General features: G+C 38.5%; 1 protein-coding gene across 1 annotated transcript in view; it reads right to left on the bottom strand.

The window, feature by feature from the left end:
* Nucleotides 1–24,700, bottom strand: part of LOC108926686 (syntaxin-binding protein 4-like) — a 39,828-nt gene that overhangs the window by 13,307 nt on the left and 1,821 nt on the right. Inside the window, exons 2-16 of the mRNA XM_029246907.1 lie at nt 22,603–22,676; nt 20,416–20,508; nt 17,200–17,269; nt 17,024–17,098; nt 12,586–12,662; nt 11,349–11,469; nt 10,593–10,734; nt 8,436–8,542; nt 8,219–8,351; nt 7,851–7,923; nt 5,238–5,320; nt 4,532–4,628; nt 1,967–2,094; nt 1,696–1,788; nt 1,396–1,461 (exon numbers count right to left, since the gene is read on the bottom strand). Of these exons, the coding sequence (XP_029102740.1) occupies nt 1,396–1,461; nt 1,696–1,788; nt 1,967–2,094; nt 4,532–4,628; nt 5,238–5,320; nt 7,851–7,923; nt 8,219–8,351; nt 8,436–8,542; nt 10,593–10,734; nt 11,349–11,469; nt 12,586–12,662; nt 17,024–17,098; nt 17,200–17,269; nt 20,416–20,508; nt 22,603–22,676 (1,432 nt within the window). The remainder of the gene's footprint in view (nt 1–1,395; nt 1,462–1,695; nt 1,789–1,966; nt 2,095–4,531; nt 4,629–5,237; nt 5,321–7,850; nt 7,924–8,218; nt 8,352–8,435; nt 8,543–10,592; nt 10,735–11,348; nt 11,470–12,585; nt 12,663–17,023; nt 17,099–17,199; nt 17,270–20,415; nt 20,509–22,602; nt 22,677–24,700) is intronic.

The following is a 24,700-nucleotide window of genomic DNA, read 5'->3' as shown; positions in this document are numbered from 1 at the left end:
TCACAAGGCACCCCAAGCAGGGCTCGAACCCCAGGCCTGCCAGAGATCAGGACCCGGCCAAACCCACTGCACCGCACCACCCCACCCCATTTGTGGAGATTATTTATTTTGCCATTTAAAATTAATTTAAATTTTTTTGTAGCTTAAAGTTAATAATAAATAATAAAGTCGTAGAGAACGATTTTCCTTTATTGCAGTGTCTTTTTTATTATGGATTTTAGAAGAATTGAATCAGCAAATAAAATGCTTGACATACGTTATTAGCTATGCTATCTGACATTTGAGGAACCAGTTTATTTTGAAGACTTGATAATATTTGCTGTGAAAAGGGCAAAAGTGTATCAATGTCAACATCATTCCAGTTGGCATGTGTGCTAATAATAGTACAGCTTACACATCAGTAATAAGCATTCAAGTCCTACTATGAGCTGTCACACTCTGATTATAGAGCAGCAACGCGGTGTGTTCATGTGTTGTGTACACACACACACACACACACACACACACACACACATTTTCTGAACCGCTTGTCCCATACGGGGTTGCGGGGAGCCGGAGCCTACCCGGCAACACAGGGCGTAAGGCCAGAGGGGGAGGGGACGCCAGTCCGCCACAAGGCACCCCAAGCAGGACTCGAACCCCAGACCCCCCGGAGAGCAGGACCCGGTCCAACCCACCCCCCTGTGTGTTGTGTATATATAACATGAATGTTTCTATGTTTAATATGCAGATCACTAAAATAATCTTCTTATGCATAAGTGCACAAATAAATTAGTCTTTAGTTTGAATTAAAGTTTAGGTCAAATCTTATAATTTAGTTACAAGACTGAAAAAAATTAGTCTATACTTAGTATTTATCAGAATTTAGTAATATGTACAAACCAGAATGTACCCTTTGATCACAAGATCCAGGCTTCCTTATAAATGTCATGATGACAAAACTGACTTGCAAACTTGACTCTATCAATCAGTTCTAATGCTGAATTCCCCTTTGGATGGTGAGTTCGAACTCTTTTATTGTCGCCGACTCCTACTGATGCTATTGGTTTTGATCCCTGTATAAGTATGATGTGTAGTGACCAATTATCTACTTCCACTCCACTTCCACTTTCATTTCTCCAGGCATAGGCACACCAGGGTAAATTTTGCTCTGAAAAGCTATCCAAGCCCTCATGGCCTCTCTTTCCTCCTCCCCAATATTCTTCCTGTTCATCTGAATTGATGATCATTTGTGAATCCATTCCTGATTCGCTATCCGAGGTAGTTATTGTTAATGACTCCTTTCTTTTTGTTCTTTCTTCCATTTAAATTTACATTAAGCACATTGGGGCCACTTTGTTAGAGAGACCACTATGCAAAAATAAATTCACCTAAAATGATTTAAATCAGCATTACCTCTGCTGTCTTCTGAAGCTCTTCTTCAAGTGTTTTCTTGCTCGTCTCTGTATCTTTCAGCAGTGTCTGGAAAGAAGAAAGTAGTTAAAGGAGTTTTTTTTATTACTAAAGTTTTAAAACCACACACTACCTATGTTGTTCAGGGAAAATACGTACGTTTACCAGAACATTTCATGGACAGAATTTGACAAACAGAGCAATAGTACTAATACGCAAAGGTTGACGAAAATTAATCTTACATTTATATAAATGTATTTAAGTACAATGCTACGGGACAGGGTAAAATTAGTTGGTTTTCACCTTCAGCTCTTTCATTTGCTGCTGAAGATGTGTGACCTCGGCCTGAAACATTTCAAGTTCTTCGCTGCTGTAGCTGTTCTCCGAGTCTGAGGTCTGTTTGGAACATGAACCAGGAATGAGCAGAGATACCGACTCTTGTTCATTGTAGGGGAATAACTGTACAGTACTTGAAAGGTGGTCACAAGGAAATCCTGTGATTTCTGAGCTGGAAGCTCTATGCTATATTAAATAATACACTGACAAGGGAAGAAGACAAACAGAGCTATTTTACCGGTGAGTGAAAGGCGGAGGTGTCCATCAAGCTGGCTGCTTCATGATAAGAGAACATGAAAGGCCCCTGAGCCAGGCCTGCCGCCTCCAGCTTGTCTTGCAGAACGTCTCGGGTGGCCTCCACAAAATCTGGCATGAGGACAGATGAGTGTTAATATAGTTTCAGAACAGGAGTTCTAGCTGTGGTGACTAAATTTAACACAAAACCTCTATGTACCCAAATGTTTTCCAGAGCCAAGAAGGCAATTTCCACTCAACTCCACCCCACTTTCACGTTTTCTGTTTCTTCACTTACAAGTTCTATAAATAAATCAGGTAAAATAAAACATCTGCATACTTAAATATGTATTCTGAGGGATTACAGAAGCCAGAGTACAGACTCAATGCTAAGACACAGACTACAAGTATACTTTTATGCATAAATTATATATACAGTACATTAGCTAAGACGTAACCTAAATGAGAAACAAAGACAAAGCTAACAATATTTAAACACAAAAGCTGCAAGTTAAAAAATTAAGCTGGGTTCAATATGAGTCTGTCTCCACCTCTATGCCCATATAACTGTCACGTTCCTTGCATGTCCTTAGTCATTATAAATTAACACAATGAAATTTACAGCTGCATAAATGCTGCGTACACTGGTATGTTGTGTGATGAATTTTTAAAGACACAAACATTTCCTTTATTTATTCATTTTTTATTTAATTTTCTTTATCATTCTACTTTCAGCTAAATAAATACATGTAAACGTAGACATATCTTCTAAAATTTGCGTCTGCTACACTGGAAATGACCTGCGTTTCCACTTTCTGCCATTAGTTGGCAGCAAAACACCCTCAGATAGAATAAAAACACAATTAGGGATCATTCCAGTGTTTACAGCTTGTGTTTCATGTTCCTCAGTGTCTGAGAAAAATATGAAAAATGTTGTGCATGTTTATGGAACTAATTAGCCAATAGACTGTTTTCAGGTGGGGGGGGGGGGGTTTGTACAGAGCATGCATTTTATTTTTGTTAATTTCAACAAAGCTTTAATTTTTATTTAATTAAATTTGCATGGCCCAGCAGAGGTTGTACTTCCTTCGTCAGCTGAGGAAGTTCAACCTGCCACAGGAGCTACTGCTGCAATTCTACTCTGCAGTCATTGAGTCCGTCCTCCGCACCTCTATAACTGTCTGGTTCGGCTCAGCTACGAAGTCAGACATCAGAAGACTGCAGCGGATAGTTCGGACTGCTGGAAGAATCATCGGCACATCCCCCCCAGTTCTCCAAGAACTGCACTCGTCCAGAGTCAGTAAAAGGGCTAGCAAAATCATTCTAGACCCCTCACATCCAGGCCACTTCCTCTTCGAACCCTTGCCATTTGGCCGGCGCTACAGAGCACTGAGCACCAGGACAGCCAGGCATAAGAAAAGTTTCTTTCCTCAGGCCATCTACCTCATGAATACCGAAATCTCACCCCTAGAGAGTAAACCGTGCAATACATAATGCTATTTATATTTATATTTATAACTATTTATCACATATCTCTTACTCACACTGCCTTGCATTTGTATCTAGTGACTATTTTTGTATATTGGGTACTTTATATTTTTTAAATATTTTTTATCCCTTGCTCACATACTCTATCTTCTCATCTGTGTCTTGTCACTGTCATTCTGTCTGTGCTGTGGTAGTTCCTGTCACCAAGACAAATTCCTTGTATGTGCAAACATACTTGGCAATAAAGCTCGTTCTGATTCTGATTCTGATTCTGATTTAATTTAATATATTGTCCTCTATGGATTTGTTATTCTGTATGTTCACACCGTGGTCCAGGAGAAATGCTATTTCACTCCTATGTATGCGGTATACATGTTGTGGGAATCATAATAAAGTTGACTTTGACTTTTTAATCTAGCTTGAAGTCAATAAAATGATAAAATGAAAAGTATTACAAAACATTTTTTAATTCCTGTAGGTACATCAAAGTAATTTACTGAAGATTATCAATTAAAAAATCGAGCGGCATGTACACACACACTGGTTGAAACCACTTGTCCCAAACAAGGTCGCGGCGAGCCAGAGCCTAACCCGACAAAACAAGGCGGAACAGATACACCCAGGATGGGATGCCAGTCCGTTGCAAGGCACTCCAAGCGGGATTCAAACCCCAGACCCGCCAGAGAGCGGGACCCGGCCAAACCCACTGGGCCACTGCACCACCCCTGAGAGGTATGTACTTTTATTAAAATATTGTTTACGCAATTAATCTACTCAACAGGATTGAACAGGAAGACTGAATATTGAGATGACACATTTTTATTTTCAGGTGATGTTTAACGAGTTTTAATTTTAACGTCCAGGATTAGCTGCAGACACAATGACGCACAGATTTTATTAATGGATAGGAACGTTGCAATTTTTTTTACTTACCATAACTTTTTCATTTCCACATGGAAAAAAAGCAACTTCTGAGTTACAAACAACTTGAGTTACAAACAGGTTTCCAGTATCAATTGTTTTCATGAGTTGAAATCCAAGTGTGTACAGTACATCTGACAGTCCTCACTGATAAACTCACCTCCATAAGCAACAGTGCCTTGAGGGTCCATGGTCAGACTCTGTCTCAGTTTTCTCTTCTTCTCTTCTGTGACCTCTATCCCCAAGTATCTGAGAGCCTGGAACACAGAAGCCAGTCAGCTGGGACCCCCCAGGACTGAGACAGTTATGGCAGCTTGTTGTACTTCCACTTAATCAACACCAGAGGGCAGTGCAAAACTAATGGTCTGCAACCATGAAGCAAAATCAGTTCACCCTCCTCTGGCATATGACCCATGTACAAGCAGATTCCAACCATTTTTTTCCAAAGCATTAAGGACATGTTTACAAATAAAGATGCAGAAACATACAGCTTTGATAATAAGAAAATCATTAGTATTTTAAGTGATTTAAAAATCACCCCTGCCAGCTTCTAGTTAAGGCTGTTCCTAACCTGTTCCTAACTGAATAAAGATTTAACATGTTTAAAACTCATTGTACAGAGCATTGTGTTTCCAACTGAACATTATAATGCAGCCTACTGAAAAATAATCCCAACAATGGTCTGTTAGATTAGGGTCACCAACCGGATTAGTAGGATCAGATTAAAACACTGCTACACGACTGAACAATGAAAGAAAAAAATATTATACATAACATTCTATATGCAGGTTGGAAACTAAATATCCGCTTGGGCGGTTATTGATGATACTATTAGTTTTGGAAGTATAACTCCTTGTTGAACTTACCAAGTCCAGTTTGTCTGACCTGAGGCGGATGTGGGGGTCGAGGGTGATCTTGGGCTTGGCTGTTTTCTGTGAGCTGTTGGAACCTGAGAAGGGAGAATAAAGTAAGAGGGGGACAATTTCTCTCTGTAAGGCTGTTTTACTCTCCTGGAGACTCTGTGTTTTTAAATAACCTGTGATCTCCAAAATTTCACCTTTAATCATCTTTGACAACAAAAAAAAGCAGCTTTTTTTGTGGAATTACTGTGATTTCTATAAACTATATGTACATTTTCATTTCAGCCCTGAAAGCTTTTTTTTTTTTTAGAACATTTCCCCTGCTTAGCAGAACTCCACAATTCAGCAGCACAAACCCTCCTGGATTTTATTTAATTCCAAAACAAATTCCAGGATCGACCAGCAGGTGGAGCATCATCAACATGCCATCTTGGCAAATAGATTCTCCACTTCCAGTTCTGAGTCTGCTGAAGCAGGTTTCATGCAAAGAGTAAACCAGAACCTTCCACATCCAGCCACACAAAACACAAACCTTTAAGAGGCATAAAACTGGTAAGCAGAATATAATAACAATACAATAATTTCCTTTTAAAATATACAGTAAGCGTTTGAAAGCACTACAGGCTTTGTGACGTTCCTAATTTTTTTGGAGATGCTGTACGCTGAAAGGAAGATATATTTAAAAGGCTTTTTAAATAAATTATTGCAATGCATCCCCTAATATCTCCTGTTGCCATCAGACATCTGGCGCAGGCAACAACAGGCCTCCTCCTCAACGCTTGCTGCCAGCCAATGAGGAAGAGGCAAAAGTCAGCAGACGCTGCTCTATAAATCTGCCAAGCAGAGATAGAAAATTAGATTATGATAAGCAGCATGCAGCCTGTTTTGGAGCTTGGGTAGTTATGAAAAAGACACATGCCTGCCTGGGCGATTCATATACGGTGCTGCTTGAAAGTATGTGAATCCCTTGGATCCCCTGCTTTTCCCACAAAATGGTTATTTAATGAGAAGCAGTTCTTCTTATGTGGCATAATAGGTGTGTAATGAACAACTCCATATGTTGCTTTAGAGTAAATCATGTGTGCAGATGAACAACAGAAGCAGGGGCAAAAATAATAATGCAGATTTGCATTGGTTAAAGCCAGTAGGCAAGCAGAATCAGGTACACACACACACACACACACACACACACACACACACACACACACACACACATTTTCTGAACCGCTTGTCCCATACGGGGTCACAGGGAACCGGAGCCTACCCGGCAACACAGGGCGTAGGGCCGGAGGGGGAGGGGACACACCCAGGACGGGACGCCAGTCCGCCGCAAGGCACTCCAAGTGGGACTCGAACCCCAGACCCACCGGAGAGCAGGACCCGGTCCAACCCACTGCGCCCCCCCACCAGAATCAGGTATGCAAATCATAATCACTTATTCATTTTGTGAGATTTAGATTTTGTAAATTTATTTTAATATTTCATACAACAATACTGGCCATCGCTGTACAGTTCACATACTTTGAAGTAGCACTATAAATCATAAATCAGAAAAGATGAAAACAGCAACATCCTAGGGAAATCTTGCGCATGGATATAACACTGAAACATTGGTGACATCTCAGAGGTGTTACACTACAAACTTTGTTTCTATTTCCCCAACACATGGCATTCCTTATGCAACTGATAAATCCATCCCGTAGAAACACATACGATATAGTACGGAAGGTGTTAAAGTCAGACTGTATTAGAATATTATACCTCCTGGCTACATTTTCATTTTTTTTACATGTTGAAGGAACAGATATTAGTAATGTAATGTTCCAAAGACTGTAGAAATTAATTAATTTGATCTGTTTATTTCACAGCTATGTCTGGTAATTAGGTATCAGAAGAGATCGAGAACATGAAATTTGTTGCTACGGGTGCTCTTCAGATTAAATGTTGAAGAAAGGAATCAAGTGTCAAGAATAAGAAGATATATTTTCTGAATGTATTGTCAAAATATGAGTACCCTCTAATTATTTTTCTGGTTGCTGGCTTTGTGCAGGTCCAAACTATGGGGTTCATGAAATGAAGAGTTCTAAATAAAATCTTACAACATCACATTTCTTTTAATCCAGTTTATTCAGCAAAAATCATATATGCCTAATTTTTAGTATGATACAAATCAGCTTTATACAGATTTATCTGTCCTCTTTGTGACTGTTGTAGAAAAAATAGCTTCATGGTATTATCTTTTACAATGAAAAACACTGAAACATCCACGGAGTCTTTAATCTAAACCACTTTGCCAAGAATTCAAGAAAACTCTTCTAACTTCTGGCCCTGATAGACACTGGAATTTTAATTAATTTCCTACCATATGTGTAAAAATAGATCTGGTCTAAGTTAAGATCAAGTGTGAATTATGTCAAAGAATGTCTAAATGTTACAGTATCATACATTACATAGTATCTCACCACCACGGTCCACCTGACCTGTGGTCCAGACTATGGGCATCTTTCTCTTGGAGAAGTGCAACTCACTTTAGACCTCCTAGAACAATGACTGGACAAGCTGTCCAGTCCCACCCTTGTTGTGCTCGTGATGAGAAAGGGTAGATATGGGTGCACTTACCTGAAACAAAGATGTCTGGAGGACATATATCAGGAGAGGGGGAAGGCACTGCTGCAGAATCTTCTGGTCGCCTCTGTGAAGAAAAGGCATGTGATTTTACACATAATAATGCCTAGCTGCACCATGATTTACATTTATTCATTTAGCTGACACTTTTATCCAAAGCAACTTACAATGCACCGTTAACTACTCACCCATTTACAAAGTTGAGTAATTCTACTGGAGCAATTTAGGGTAAGTACCTTGCTCAAAGGGTCAGATTTCAAACGGTAACCCTTTGGCCTAAAGACAGCAGCTGTAACCACTATGCTACCAGAGAAATTAACGAATTTCCTGTCCAACTGTTAGTTTTCCAAGACAACACTCACCTCGGGAGATCTGGCATGTACTTTTAATCGCGGTGAACTGTACCCAGGGCGCTCTACTCCACTGAGCAATGGGTTCCCACAGGGGAAGGGTCCTTTGCCAGGGATGAATGCAATCTCCACCGAACCCTCTTGCCTTTTGAGGTAGAACAAAAGACAAAAACTTATTTGGTGGGAATCAGTCATTCCTCTGTAATAGGATTGGTGGATGAATGCGTACCTGAATTTTACTTTGTTGAGAGTGCTTTTGGCTTCTTCGTGTGTCACGCCTATTAGTGACTCCTTGTTGATGGCAATCAAGCGATCTCCTGGTCTTAGTCTTCCATCCTGATGGTTACAGTTGGATGACACTGCTTAGCTGAATTGAGCGCTCATTTATTTAGTCCCTTTGTGGCAATTTTATGGAATCAAAACAGGCATATTAATATTCAAAGGTGCAGTAGAAGGGCTTAATCTTGAAATCCTGTAGCCACAATTGTAGTTTCTAAAACAGTGCAATCTGCTCTTGGGATAAAGAGTGCGAGGCAAAAAACTCACTGAATATCCTGAAAAGATAGAGTTATAATAAGAACTATTCACACCACAATATAAACACAATGCAATAAAAAAATATTTTAAACAGAACATATCCGTTGAGGATGTTTTCAATGAATTTTAGTTTACTAATTTTAGTAAATTAAATGCTGCAGAAACCCCACTGCAGCGATGATATTGTAAAACAGCCCCAGGTGTGTTTGTCCTAGTACAACTATCACTTTATTTGATAAATTTGTAAAATATGGAACAGAATACATTAGTGTGGAACTTACGATCTTATTAATCTAAGTTACATAATTTATGAAGGCCTGTAAGAATGATAGCATACATATAACTGATAACTTATTCCTTAGAAACACGATACATTTTGACATTTCATGAGACAAAAAAAATAGTTATTTAAGAAATGTATAGATCTATAACATAAAATACAGCCCTATTTCACAAGCAATACAAATGAGGTTGCCCAGACATTTTAATTTAACACAGTTTCAATGGTGCTCTTCAATCAGAATAAATTCATCTCAGTGATTGATTGATTGATTATTGTTAAGCATAATTAATGAAAAGGTTAATGCTATCAAAAATATATATATAAACAGGACTGAGATGATGATAGTTTTGGCAGAGAGCACCTGGCATCTGAATAAACTTACACTGGGGGAGACTTCTCAGCTACACACTGCACATGGGTTCGAGAGGCTGGCATCTTTCCTTTTACTGGGGTTCAGCCCCCTTCCATATTGCCACATGACATATTGTAAAAGCGGGCAGAGCTGGCAAGGATATTAATCAGAAGAGCACGAATCGGGTACCCGCTTCCTCTAGTAGAACAAGAGGCCATGGACCAGAACACAGACTAACTCCACAAAGGCACTGGTGTGGAAGTTCAGGATAAAATCAGAAAAGTAAAAGCGACAGTAAAACTAACATCACGCTGACATTAACAGCATTTTGCATTCGCTCTGCAAAAGATGTAGAGCCCGCACATGAAGGCAGACATCTGGAAAAATTCCTCACCATTTATGAGCGCGCCACACGTAATAATCCTCTCTCGAATTGACATCGGACATTCCAGCAACACGGGGGAATAGCGACACGCGATCGCACCTCATTCTTTACCCAGATTCCTTAGCTGTCATGCAGAATCATGCAAATTTAGTTCCCCCACTGCCCTCCGTGCAATGTAGCAGGAAATGTAGAGCACTTAAACCCTGCACGACAAACATGTTTTACCAGGCTGTTATGCATTGAAACTGCTTCTGTCCCCTAACCTGGCGTTTACACATTGTTTCAGCCCCGCGTCCTTACTTTGCACACATCAACGTGCCTTAATGGTACTGGAAACACTCTCATGCAGCGAGACTTTAATGAAATGCTAATCACACACTCTGCTCCGGCGGCGTGCTCAGCGGAGCTGTGCTTAAACTCCTTTTTCGCCGTCTCTCAGTATTTCCTTCGCATGACTTCAAAGCGGAGTGAACAAGAGCATTAGCCTATGCTCGAAATGACTGTGAATGTTTGTAAGTAATTCAAACCATTTTCATGTTTGGAAAGATACCGGAAGGATGAGCTTACAGGTTTAGAGGGATATTTATAGACTCCGTCTCTCACTATTCCCGGCTGATACCGAGGAGGAGGATGAGGCTAAACTTGACCTGTATGTGGATGAGCAGTTCAGGGAATTGAAAGGGCCTGACAATGAGACTCCTCCATAATAAGCGCTCAAATAGTCTGTGCCTTCGGTAGAGCTAAGCACGGATGAAATAGGATCGGTTGATTTCTAATTACGCCAAGGCAAAAGGTGCCGTGAGTGGATATGGTACTGTTTTTCCCTCACCCTGTGGCAGTCCCCGCCAGACAGCACTTCCTGGATGAAAACCGCTGGGCCGTCGGGTCTGTTGGAGCCGCCGCCGATGGTGATGCCCAGGCTGCTGGAGCAAGCCACTGAGATCAGCTGAATGACACCCTCCCCTGGGTGACTGACACAACAAACAGACATGCGGTATCAGCACCGTCGATGTACGTCACCACCCATATGAGCTTCAGAAACTTAAGTTTGCCCGCTTCTTTAGAGAGGATTTAAATGAACAGAATAAAGAGAAAACACATAATCTAGCGCAGCATTGCAACGTGGAGTAATTAATACACAGATAGACCTATTTCCCTGTCTTGCGTTTTTTTTTTTGCAAAAGATTCAGGGAAAATATTTAAAAAAAAAAAAAAAAATTCATAGGAGCTGTTTTTTCATATTGGGTAAAAGTAAATAAGCAAGAATACTAAGAATAAAAATCAGCAATGGTCTGCAGCAGTTTGGTTAAACTAAGTTCTGCAACCGAAGTGCACCGAGTTGAAGTACTTAAGTTTAAAATACAATTAATTCTGAACACAGCACTATCCATCAGGTCAGCATACAGTTAGCAAAAGACATGCTGAGAACAGCTACATACATATATGATGGGTGCAAGGAATATGGAAATATGTGATTAAGTGTAGAGTCCATCACAATGTGGATGAAACTGCTAAAGGACACACTGAAACACACTGTCAATGCCTGAAAATCAGGGATGCAACGTGTGTTTGTCCTGCGCCATACCTAAAGGACCGCAGCAGGGACCCTGTGCCATTGCAAGCGCTCTGAGAACCTGCCGGGCTCAGCAACAGCGGACTCTGCGATCGAGATGAGGACCCGGAAGATGTGCTGTCTAGGTATCTACCTGCTTTGCATAAAGTTATGAAGAGCATCACTGCATTGGCAGAAACTGGTAATCAGTTACATTCATTACTATCGTTCAAGAATGCTGTAAGAAGCAACTGAAAATAGAAAATGACAAAATAAGCAATCATATAGATAACATCACATTTGTTTCAGAAAATGTAGTTTTATATATATGTTCAGCTGATATATTCATATATATAATGTGGATGTGACAATATATAGTTGTATATATGTTCAATTTAATTCAATCTATTTTTACGCAGCACTCTTCTCACACAATACGTACATACATACATCATACATACACACACACACACACACACATATATATATATTTACAAATATTACTGAAAAACTTTTCCACTAACAATGGAAAAAAAAACAATTAAAAAGAACAGAAATGATGAAACTTCTATTTAATAGAAAAATAAAGAGCGACATCGTTAGTAACTAATCCATGAAGACCAGCAATATTTTAAATTCATTAATGGGAAGCATACTGTCTTGGCAAGACACATTAAGTAGGAAGGGGGAATATTTTCAAACACTGCAGTTTTCAAAAATGCATTGGAGTTGCAGTTTGGCCCTTGGAATCAGATATTTGCACTGATTTTCTAATGCCCTGTTTTTGCATAGTGTGTTGATGGTGATTGTTAATTGTCACTGGCTTTGTGAGACATGATACAGTATGCATAACATGAAAACATGAGTGCTTTTTAAAAAAATTTTTTTTGGCTCCCCAATATCCCACAAATTATTATGCCACTGATAAGAGGATACATAAAGTAAACAAAATGTAAAAAAAGCCCCACTTTACCCTAGACTAACTATGCAAACTTAAAATAGCTCCCCAAAACTATAATAAAAGTCTGAAAGACTTGACAAGTATATTTTAAATGATTTCCAAGGTTACAAGAACCATAACAATTAACATCAACAAAACGCATTTCTTCTGCAGGTCTTCACAGGACCAACATGTGCAAGTTTAACGTCCTGTTGTGTGAACTGATTTAATTACTGGGGAAAACACTAGAATTCCATTTGCAAAATTCATTCGATGCCAAGAATCACACAGAGCACAATGGAGGCAGAGGTGAGAGATTTTGTGACATACCCTGCTGGATTGGAGAACTCCTGGAAGAACCAGTACTGCTGGATCCATATTTCTCCAGCAACTCTGTAAATTCTCTCCTAATTAAAACAGAAAAATGAAATAAATGACCAGAAAGAAATGGAACTGTCCATGCATCCGCTAGCTGTTCCTCAAAGACTGTAAGATATGAAAAGAACATTATTAGCAACATTTCACAGTAAAAGGTAAATTTTATAGAGGGTCCTATGACAGCTATGCAATCTTGCGTCAGTCTTGAATATTGTCTATACAGCATATATTATTTTTTCGATTCGGTATGTCATTTTCTAAATACTCGCCTAGTCACTCAGAACCTTTTCTGGGACACGTGGAGCATTAGGTGTAACAGAGCACGGCTGGAAAACCAGATTATCGCAGGGCATGCCGATACACAGACAGACTCACTGACACACTGGGACAGGAGTCAGCATTTCTCCTGATCTACCTTTGGACTGTGTGACGGAGCCAAAGTGCCTTAAAGAGCATAGATTTAAACATGTAGCAATAGAGCACTGAGGTCACACTCTCATGCGCGATGCTAGTCCATGCAAGTGTCAGTGCTTAAAATAAGGAATTAAGGCAAAGCGTGCACGCACACACACACACAGACACACATACAGCCACACCTACACAACATCTTTCATTAGGGTCCACATCTTGCAAACTTCCGAAAAGCAAAAGTCACCATTAAACACAGAGTTTGATGTCAACATTTATTGTTCTTGCAAACAAATACATATATTAATGCAATAATCACACACACACTTTCTGACCCGCTCAACCCATACGGGGAACTGGAGCCAAACCCGGCAACACAGGGCGTAAGGCCGGAGGGAGAGGGGACACACCCAGGACGGGACGCCAGTCCACCACAAGGCACCCCAAGGGGGACTTGAACCCCAGACCCACCGGAGAGCAGGACCCAGTCCAACCAGTCCACTGCACCACTGCACCCCTCCAATGCGATAATGACTGGATAATTTATTTTACCATATATTTTGTGCTGGGGTGAGGCACCAGTCTTAGGACACTTTACCACGGACAATTAAATCGACCATAATGGGATCTGTTGATTTGGCAGCAGAGTAAATACTGAGGGCCAAAGTGAATTTGTTACCCTGTCTCACCTGTGGACAGTGCAGCACAGCACTGTAGCTTTTCTGAACGTGACAGTGTTTACGCACTTCAGCTCAAAGCATAATGCCGAGTTTTTTGTGATACGTGGCTTTTTACGTGCATTTTTTAAAATCTCACACTTCAGAGCAGCATAAAACACAGAAAGCAGCTGTACTGGAGAACTGGTTTTGAGACATGCTCCAGGACTTTAAAAAAGCCAAATAAGTAGAGCAGGTGAACTTGCTTTTCCGAGAAATGCCAAAAAAACAAAAAAAAAAAAAAAAAAAAAAAAATCTGGTGCTACTTTTAGTATGAAAATGTATCTGGAGCTGTATTTTTAAAACTGAAAACAGCATGTGCATGCCATATGCTTCCTTATTTATTTTTCAGCAGAGAACTTTTGATCATAGGCAGAGTACATGTTGGCCACCTCCTCCATGACATTCAAAAGATCAGTTTCAATAATTATTACCATTAGGATATGTGTAGGAAAACAGCTGACTGCTAAATTGGTCATGGACTCGAGGGGCTTTTCTGCTGTTTTTTTCCTCATTGCGGAAAGGCAAAATAGAATAAAGAATTTTTCTTTAAATGTCCCACGTCTTAACGTGTCTGCAGTTCCCTGACTGTCAGATATAGGTCAACAGGACCTTGCCCTCAGATTTCCAGCACTCAGCCTTCCATAGGAGCCAGACAGGTATTCCCTGCGCTCACTAGCCTCATCCAGGAACATCGACTCAGCCAGGTCACTCCTCAATTATTAAACCCCTGATGACACAAACTGCAAATGTACTGTCGGGAACGGCTCGGCTACAGTACACACTAAAGAGTAGGTCAGCCTGGGGTGCTTGAGATCGCAAATAAACGTCTATGATAAAAAGCGCTTGAACCGATGGCCTCAGCCAAGGGCTAAAACTATCATGAGAGGGGTGTAAGATTGTTCTTTTTCGTTTATTCTTTGGATCGAAATTCTTGACGGTCATTATACGTTGCAGAACTCTAGATTTGCGCTTCGTGCTTCTGAACTCTAAGCGTGCAGTAGGCTGGGAGCCTTGGCAGGCAAGGCTTAGAATTAGGGCACCTGGGTGACTCATAGTTGTTTACTAGCAAGGAGCAGCAGTGAAGGGAAGGAGGTCAAGCAAGAGCTCTGCAGAGAGCTGCAGTGGGTAAGTAATCACCTGCAGCTGAAGGTAGAGTGCAGATTAAGCTCTTAGGCTCAACAGTCCACACTGCTGTTCTTGTTTAATGTTCTCGGAATTTGTTTTATTTATACCAGAAGCAAACGGCACAAGGACATTCTGTGTTTTACGTTTGATGTGCTGGTTTCCTCCGTGTAACTGGCAGATGTGGCCAGTTGCCCTTTTGTGATTTGTATCCTCATTTGCATTTCACATCTAGTTCATTTATCGAGTCCATTTAAAATTCTAGACTTCAGATATGGAACGCAGCCATATAACCTCGGCAGACAGTGATAAAATTAGACTTTGACCAGATTTGACCAGACCTTGGTCTGAGTGTAAGACCATTGATATGCATGCTAGAAGTTACTCGGACAATTTTCCTCATGAAGAATGTGATGGAATTATGCACACCAAAAAGGCACCATTAGATGACACTTTTAGGCAGCCAGACAATATATTTTTACATGGTGACTTCATTTATGGTTGTCCAGCCCCTCCTATTCTCCTCACATTCCCTTTTCTGCCAACTAACTGGCAGAACACTGAAATGCAGCTTACTTTCACTCCACAAAAAATACGCATGGTGAAAAAACACAATTAAAATACATAAATCCAGAAAACATTCATATCTTTGAAAATTTGTAACTCAAAACTGCAACGCAAGGACCTAGTGTACTGTTCCATCACAGTATTAGAATTCCGACCACCGCCAGTCTGTTGACTCATTTATGGTGAAGTGATCACAAGTCCTTAAAGACCGTACTTGAGTTTTTGGGAACATTTCCTTGTGCGTTCCTGCTACGTCATGTCATTATTACTGAACGAAAAATATTTTAAAAAAGCGAGCACTGTGACAATGGAGGGAAATCTAAAGAACTCCTTTAAAAATCCAAATGTCAGATAATAAACATGTTCAGTGTCTCAATGTCCATGATTTATTTGTTTTAATACAAGATTGGAATGCTAATTCCCTTCAAGAGAGGTGCGCTGTGAAGAGCTAAAATTCTAGGGATGCAGAGGTACGTTACGTCTGCAGTTGTTTTTTTCTCTTTTTTCTCTCTATTGCTGCCTTTACACTTTGCATGATGGAGGACAAGCTTGGAATAGCTGCAGCCCAGCAGTGCTGTGAAGCTGATATCTCTAGTATCCTGCCCCAAAGCAAGGCACAACAACTGTGAGAACTGCTTTGAAGATGGAGCCAAAGGCCCCGCACAATGCCAGTGCTCGCTCATAACTACCTTAGAAACAGCATTATTCGTAGCTTCCTGAAATAACTCCAGTATGTGAAAGATATTGCATTTGTATTAAATATTTATACATCTCAATCTATCAAAAAATAATTAATATAGCTAAATATCAAGTAGAGTAAGACTGAGATTTTCTGCCAGGACATTGCTTTCCAGTCTATGGATTTTCCCATTTACGCTGCGTCTCCAATAGACGTGGAAGCTCAAAACAGGCTTAGAATCAAATCTGGCATGAACCAATTTTGTCTGTTAAACAAGCTAGAGAGGCCAAGGTGCAGTTTCATAGTTGACTGCTCATTGCATCTTTCTGAAACTATCAAATGAACTGTATGTAGACAGCAAACGTAGAGAAACAGCCAAATTCACAGAAACCTCTAGTTACAGGCTCCAAACTGCTGATGCGTGTATGGTTTTTATAGAAGCAATTCTGTGTTTTTTCTTTTTTTTAAATTGGAAAAGCACGGAGCTGAATTAACATTTCCTAAAACTCAGATCACAGTGTCAGTTTTACTGAATTATTGCAATACGTAATCCTATTATGGCGGCCATGCGTGTAGCCAAGTCGGAAATGCACACTGACTCAAAACTCACTGACTTACAGCTTCCTACATGGAAAGAGAGCCATGGTATCACATAGGCCTGCAATTTACTGTCATAAAACATAGTTGATGACATGTTGGTGTACAAAAATGTAAGAAAAGTCTTTGGATCGTATGAACAAAAAATGAAGCATTGCATAAAATCCATATATATGTTTCACAATTAACGAGTTTGAGATATATGCCAGATCTTGCTGATCTGTGACATGAGCTAGTATCAAATTATCCCTACAACGGAAGAACGAAACAAACATATTATAAAGTTAGAGTGGCTTACCTTGCCTCCTCATCCCTTGCTATAATAAGGCGCATGTGATTGGTTGAGGATGCTGCTCTGAGGATATCAACTGCCCTGAAATAAGTAAATGACTGCATGTTATATTCAGAAATGCACAAAAAAGACTAAGTATACCATTACAATCTTTAGAAAATGCATTAAACTAAATATACAACCTGTCACTTGTCACTCCAATTAAACTTTCTCCATTCACTTCTAAAATCTGATCCCCAGGCTGTAGATGTCCTGTAAGAAAAAAATCATTTGAAAAAAGTTAAATAAACAACATATTAAGGTGAAATAAGAGGAAATTCAAATCATAAGTAAATTTAAAATTAAGAAAACTGTGAGGTATGAAAGCAGGTGAAATGTAGGGTGACAGTATACATTTATCAATACATTGACAGACATACATTTACATATAATCTTCATATTGTAAAGTATAACACACACACACACACACACAAACACACTTTCTGAACCGCTTGTCCCATACGGGGTCGCGGGGAACCAGAGCCTAACCCGGCAACTCAGGGCGTAAGGCTGGAGGGGGAGGGGACACACCCAGGACGGGACGCCAGTCCATCGCAGGGCACCCCAAGCGGGACTTGAACCGCAGACCCACCAAAGAGCAGGACCCGGTCCAACCCACTGCGCCACCGCACCCCCCTAAAGTATAACAATGTGAGCCAATTGTTATTGAGCCAATGATTGAGGCCACAAGCATCTCTAATATACATTGTAATATATATTTACGTGTGCTCAGCAACTTCATTATGTGTGGACAGTAAATGAGTGTGTTACACATCATTTATCATCATGAATCACCACAATAATCATCATGTAGAATTAGTGTCTTAACAGCCAGAGCAACAAAGCTGATAGAGGAAGCTCTTACAGCTCTGCATGCAATCTCATCTGAAAATTTTCATTAATTTCTAATGCGAATCTTACATCTATAAACATTATCCATCAAGTACTGTGCAAACTAAATATTACTGAAAAAAACAGCAACAGTTCAGCAAGTTAATGCAATTTCAAGCTACTGCAGAAAACAGTGTTCACATAGGAAACGAGGACTTTGCAAAACATAACATCAAATGAACTTATAAACATCACTTGTGTACAGTATGAACTTAGGTCATACAAATACATTTAAAAGGAAGCGGAAAAAAAATTAAAGTTCAGACACTTCTCCAAAGTTAATGTAAAACAAATGTATTATTTAAAACTCATAGGTAGTTGTATAGCATATGAAATTTCTTTAATATTTGTGTTAAATATGTTATGCTAGAGGAAACATGATGTGTTTTCTTTTTTTACTGTACTGGAATTCATCAGATGGAAAACACAGCAAAATCCTGGCATGTTACATGATGCATTTCCCTTTGAACTCTTATAATTATGACGTTTGTGTCCTTGTTCTTGTTTCAAAAGGCAGATGTCAGTGCCTTGGGAGTGCAGTGAAAAGACTGAAATGACAATGCTTTACAAATGAAGATCTGGAGTGTCAGTGCTTGTTTTGCGTCCAGCTCCTCAGCACAGAGCTCTGTAAGTGGCTGTCCTTCTCAACATCCTGTCCTACACAGATATGGGGGCAAAGAAACTAGGCCATATTTGCTAGTGTTTTATTAATGTAGTCCTAGTTTGACTGGAGCAACGATTTTGGGACACAAGCCAGGATTATGTTCCATCCTGTTCAAGTCAAACTCATGGGCTTTTTTTGGGAAGGTTCAACAGTGTTCTCTGTCACTTAAGTTTTCTGGACAAGCACAGTTAATTTAGCCTTATGTCAGAAACATCCAGGCCTAGAGAAGTAGACAATAAGAAAAGAAGTGCAATCAAAGACAAATTTTGAAATTCTTCTGGCCAGTTGATCACGTATCACATGACAGTTATGATAAATGTACAGGTAGTTCTTGACTTATAGCTGGATTCCATTCCAACAACCTTGTCGTAAATTGACCTCATCATACATTGCAATCCTCCTTATACTCAGTTACATAAACTATAAGGATACTGTATATGCTGTAAACAAGTAACATGCATGAATATTAGGTTGTATAATAGGGCTTTGTTATATTTTTTCACCAGTTTCAGACAATTGCTCATGTTGAAATAATAGTAATGTATAATAGCATCAATACAAATACAGTACAGTATAACTCCATATTCAAGCTGCTCTATTATTTTTTATTTTCATTTCTAAATCTGCTTTCTTTCACTGTTTTCATTTTGGGCAACACAAGAGCAGTCACATTTTGGCTTGTAACATTATAAACATAACTTGAATCACAAAGAAAATGCTTTGTAAACAGGACATTTCAATAGTCAATGAGTCAATAAGAAATATGAGCTATTTTGGCAAACTGATGCTGTACAGCAGTTAGATTGATTATTAGATGTCAAACCCAAACACCAACATGAAATAAAACAATAGAATAATTTTGATTGGATTTTCATTGTAATTATGGGTTATCATGAATCACATACGTTGTAAGTCGGACTACCTATGCTTAAATCCTATAAATGATAAATGACTTCATGGTAGTTACTGTTTTATAGATGATCATTAAAGAGCAGATGGTTTTTTCCACCACTTCTTTGTCTCATGATCTGTGTTGAATAATCCACTCAGGAATTTAAGTTGTTTTACAGTTTTGTCATGATTTACATACCTCTAATTTGAATGAACAATCATCTGAATGAAAGAACAGCACACCTAATGCCAATTCACACCATCCAATGGAATCTGCGTAACCTTTCTGTGTTCACTGGGTATGATAAGCTGGAAAGTCCTTCCAAATCCCGTCAAATGTATTAACAGTAAGCCCAGGGATGAATTAAAACTGTCTACTCCACCTGCAATCATTACAAACTGGTGCAATCAAGTTACAGGAAGAAACCCACTGAATTCACAGTGACAGTAGCCTCTAAGAAAACTTTAAAATTTATTTTGTTAGTAAACTTCTGCAGGAACTGTACTTTTCAAAAGTAGTTTTTAACACCAATGCTTTTTTCCTTTTACTCAAAGCTATTTCTAATAAAAAATGTAGATTTGCTCATTCACATTTAAGTTACCTTATTCTAGTTAGTTTAAAATTTTCTATATTTAATGCCTTAACTTTCTCTTGGAAAAATCAGTCAAGTCACTTTTACTGCACAGTTATATTGTAATCTACGTACTGTCAGCTGACAACTTTGGTGGATTTCATTAGCCACTGTCAGGTGTCAGTACCAGTTTTACTGTGATATATTGTAAGCCGTATGTTATAAAGCAAATAAAATGTGAAGGTATAACAAAGGTGTTGGTTAACAGCAAAGATGTTAACTGTCTTACATGGCATAAGTTCTAAACCATTACAAATCATTACTGTGAACTATCAAATTACCATCACTTGCAGCAAGGCCTCCAGGTAAAATCCGTTTCACATAAACCCCAAATTCCTCTCCGCTCTCCTTTACACCTCCAATGACTTTAATTCCTAAAGGAGAAAAAATGGAAAAAGTAAAACACAGCAGAGAACAATACAATTACTAATATTTACAGTATTTCTGCATGTTATTTTATGCTTAGACTTCACTTGTAGGCTATCCTGGATGAAATTTCAGGTCTTAAAATAAATTTTATACAGCATTCTTCATTCTTTTTTAAAGTTTTTAAAACACTCTTGCATTTTCACATTACACTTGTGGAGATCTGGGATTATAATACAATCACCTGAAATTTGAGAAGACCTAAAATAAATACCTCGAACAAAAATCATGATCATAAATGGGCATATGCAGGTCCAGATGACACTTTAAAAACAAATTCTGAGCTTTCACACTGTGCTCGACACACAGAATGCTTATGTTTACATACCTTTGTGTATTACTGAGGAAATCATCAGACTTTCATTATTAATACTACACTGTACCTCTAAGAATAGTGTCCACAGGTTTTTCAGGGCAAAGACATTGTGATCTTTTGATCTTTATTATACATCTGTGAGCCAAATTACAAAAGTGTGTCTTAAAAAGGTTGAAAAAATTGGAAAGGTTACAAAGGAAGAGAAAAATTAACTGAAAAGGCAAAATATAACATTGAAACATAAATTAAAAATCACACTTTCTGTCTGCAAACTGTCTGAAATAATGTTAATTCAGTCCCCTCACAATGGGAATTTGCCTAATTGGGTGATTTCATGAAACAAGTCAACCTTGTTATGTGGATAAGATAGGTACTTTATTTTTAAGTTTTAAGGTTTTGCCTTGATAAATACCTTATTTGAATGAACACTGATCTGAATAAAAAGTGGCCTCTTAACATTCGTGTTTGTTTTCATATTGCCCCTTTTATGTAGGAAATGCATATATGCATCATATTACTTATATCTTAAATTGCCAACATGGCTCAGATTAATCAATTCAGGTGTTTATATTCAAAAAAGTGTGAAAAAAGATCTTAAAAATAATGTTACATTTACGTTTATTCATTCAGCAAACACTTTTCTCCAAAGTGATGTACATCTCATAACACAATTTGTGCATTACCTTAGGAGAAAGAGACAGATGTTAAAAGCTAACATCAGTTAAGTTAATTCTATTCTAGGTGAAATCTTAAAAAATGTAGCTTGCAAGTCAGAGATTCACAAAAAATTAGGAACGGCTTCTCTACGCTGTGTGGACATACAGGCTGAGTCATTTCCTTTCCAAACATAAAATGATACACTGAGATATCAACAATCATTCCAGACAACATCTGTCTGCTTAAACTTTCTTCTTGTTTGCCAGTTCTTGGTTATATTCATAGTATCACAGTTGTCTGTGAAATGTTAATTCTGTAAATTATGAGATTACTGTAGGTAATCTCAAATGGCAAATTTGCCATGAAGGACAGTGTGCAGACCGATATTCCTTTTAAATGTACATGAGTAGCCATTAGTCTAATTCTAAATTTTTATCTCTGTGGATTAAAAGTGCTTAATGTAGGAAGCAGGTGTACAGCAAGGACAAAATAAAAAATTTACCAGATGTCCACCAAAACCACACAGAATATCAGTTATCACAGCATTTGCTCAAGTGAATAGAAAGAAAATCCCAATTCCATGAAATGATGGGAAATCTTCACTTTGATTAACGTATCTTTGTGATGAATCGAAAAAAGGTTTAAGGTATACACAGAAGTATAGAAGAGATACCCTGAACCTCATCATTTATTCTCTGTTGTGTTAAAAAATAGGGTTCAAAGTATTTGGAAAGGGCAATTACTTCTAGAGTTTGGAACATTTAACCAGGTGTGTCAACAACTCTAAATTTCCTAAATTTCAGACTGAAAGCTGTTCATGCATAAAAGTTTTTGTTCTTTGTCATAATGCATGAATTCAGCTGTGTGTATTTGTATCTTTTTTTTTTTAAATCTCAGAACAGATACTGCTAAAAAGCTCTCATCAGCTAATTTAAATGGCTGATTTCTTCATGATTATCTAAATGTCATTCTGGCTGCATGTGTCACTTACTGTAGCTATAAATGTGATTTACTAAAAATAACTAGAACTACAATTCCTATATGATATTACGAAATATATGTGACTTACCTAATCCATTTTCACAGTCTGTAAATTCCATAGAATGTACAGATCGATCCACTCCGTACGGACCCATTAGTGTCCTTGGTACCACACAGACAAAAGAGAAAATCAGTATGACCGTGAACTTTACTTACAAATACTATTAAAATTTTCAGTTTTGTAAATTGTGAGAAAGCTGAGTGAAAAAATTACGACAAAGGTCTGACATACATATATTATATTACGTTTCTCACCACAAAAGTATTGCAAAGCAACTGGCAGTTCTTGTTCTTTTTAGTTTAGGAGCATTCAGTTCTTACAGTGTTGTGTAAACATAAAAAATATTACTGGCACTTTTACACTGACACACCCTGGCCGGAGGGGGAGAGGACAAACCCAGGGCAGGACGCCAGTCCACCCCAAGGCACCCCAAGTAGGACTCGAACCCCAGACTCACCAGAGAGCAGGACCCAGCCAAACCCAGTGCATCACCGCACTCTACACTGATACCTTTCTAACTAATCTGTATTGCAAATGTTTGTTGCATGGAAAGAACCCATATAAAGACAAATGTAGGCATTCAAGCTATGGACAAAATGTCAACAGACGTTTTGCATTTTTAGATAAATTTTAACATGATGTAAAACAAGTGTTGCAAATCTTGTTCAGTGTTTTTCAGCCAACTGACCTAAGAGCAAAATCTTGATGTAATCTCACGGGGAAAAGCCATACATTACTATTAATCTGAGCAAACAAACAAACAAAAATCCTAATATGTCAAGCAGAGACAAATAAAGTTGAACATCCGACGCAAATTTCTACAGTTTATCGTCAGACAGGGAACGCTCTTCCCACTGAACCAGCGACTTCATTATGTGCTTCACATCAGCAACCCCACTTATCTCTCCCTTGCCTGCCTAGCTTAATTCCAGTGACACTTTTTTAAAAGCTTCTTTACCATTTTAATTAAAAAGTTATTCAAAGATTAAAATCCCGATTTGCACTTGATCTCTTGCGACTTAACTGCAGCAAGTGTTAGATAACTATTATATCATACGCTGCTACTGCTTCTAAAAGTGCTGTGTAGCAGATTTCAATCAAACCACACTTTAAAAAGGCCACGATTAAAAAGCATGGATCATGAAATTTTGAATCTTATGAGGCTACTTCTCACTTAATTTATAGTATCAAAGCTCATTATTCAGATCACTTTCTCATGGAAACTGTTATTGTACCCTTAATAAAGATACCTTCTATAACCTTAAGGGAACCACATCAGGCTATATAACTGCACTGTATTTGGCCCCAGACAGTTGCCCTCCAGATCCTACACTGTCATTCTGGCCTATGTGTTGGTCATCAGTCTCAGTGTACTCACTGAAAGATGTTACATAATGCGGTATTAGCACTTTGAGGCACTGTGAGTAGAACAAGTATTAATGAGACCACAGGAATTTCACCACGTTTTTAAAATAAATTTTACTGAATACCCAGATGTGCGCAATCCAGCTGACAGTTTTGTGATGTTTTGGGGGAAAATTAAAAAAAAAAAAACAAAATTCTTATGCATCGATTCATTTTAAAAGATCCAAAAATACAATTTTTTCAGTACATTTACATGTATCCATTTAGCAGGCACTTTTCTCCAAAGCGACGTACACCTCAGCGAAAATACAATTTGTGCATTACATTTGGTTGAAAGAGACATAGTTGCATTCATGTGATTCTTAAGTAACCCTATACCATTAGAACCTGCAGTTTGTAAGGAAAAATTATGCAGCTCTTTATTTTACCAACAAAAATGTCTGATCAATTTTGGTCTTTATCACTAAAAAGAAGAAAGTTCTGTGTTTGTGTGATTAAAAGATTTTTCTGTTGATCAACCAGATCTGTGTATGACAGAATTAATAAATCATGTGTAAACTGGTAGCTATTAATGTATCCATTTTTTTTTTAATTAATCCTCTGCTGTGAGCACCAAATAAATTCAGTTTGATTGTTCTAATGATATTAATGTGATATTAATGGTCATTCACCCTATGTCATTGGTTTCACATCAAACCTCAGATGAATCCCAATTACTGCACTTGAGAACTGTGTATTTAGGCTCATGTTTTAATGCTGT

The sequence above is a fragment of the Scleropages formosus genome, chromosome 20 (assembly GCF_900964775.1).
Source record: "Scleropages formosus chromosome 20, fSclFor1.1, whole genome shotgun sequence".
Lineage (NCBI taxonomy): Eukaryota > Metazoa > Chordata > Actinopteri > Osteoglossiformes > Osteoglossidae > Scleropages > Scleropages formosus.
The sequence above is the reverse complement of the archived record's forward strand: the minus strand, read 5'-3'. Positions and strand labels throughout refer to the sequence as shown.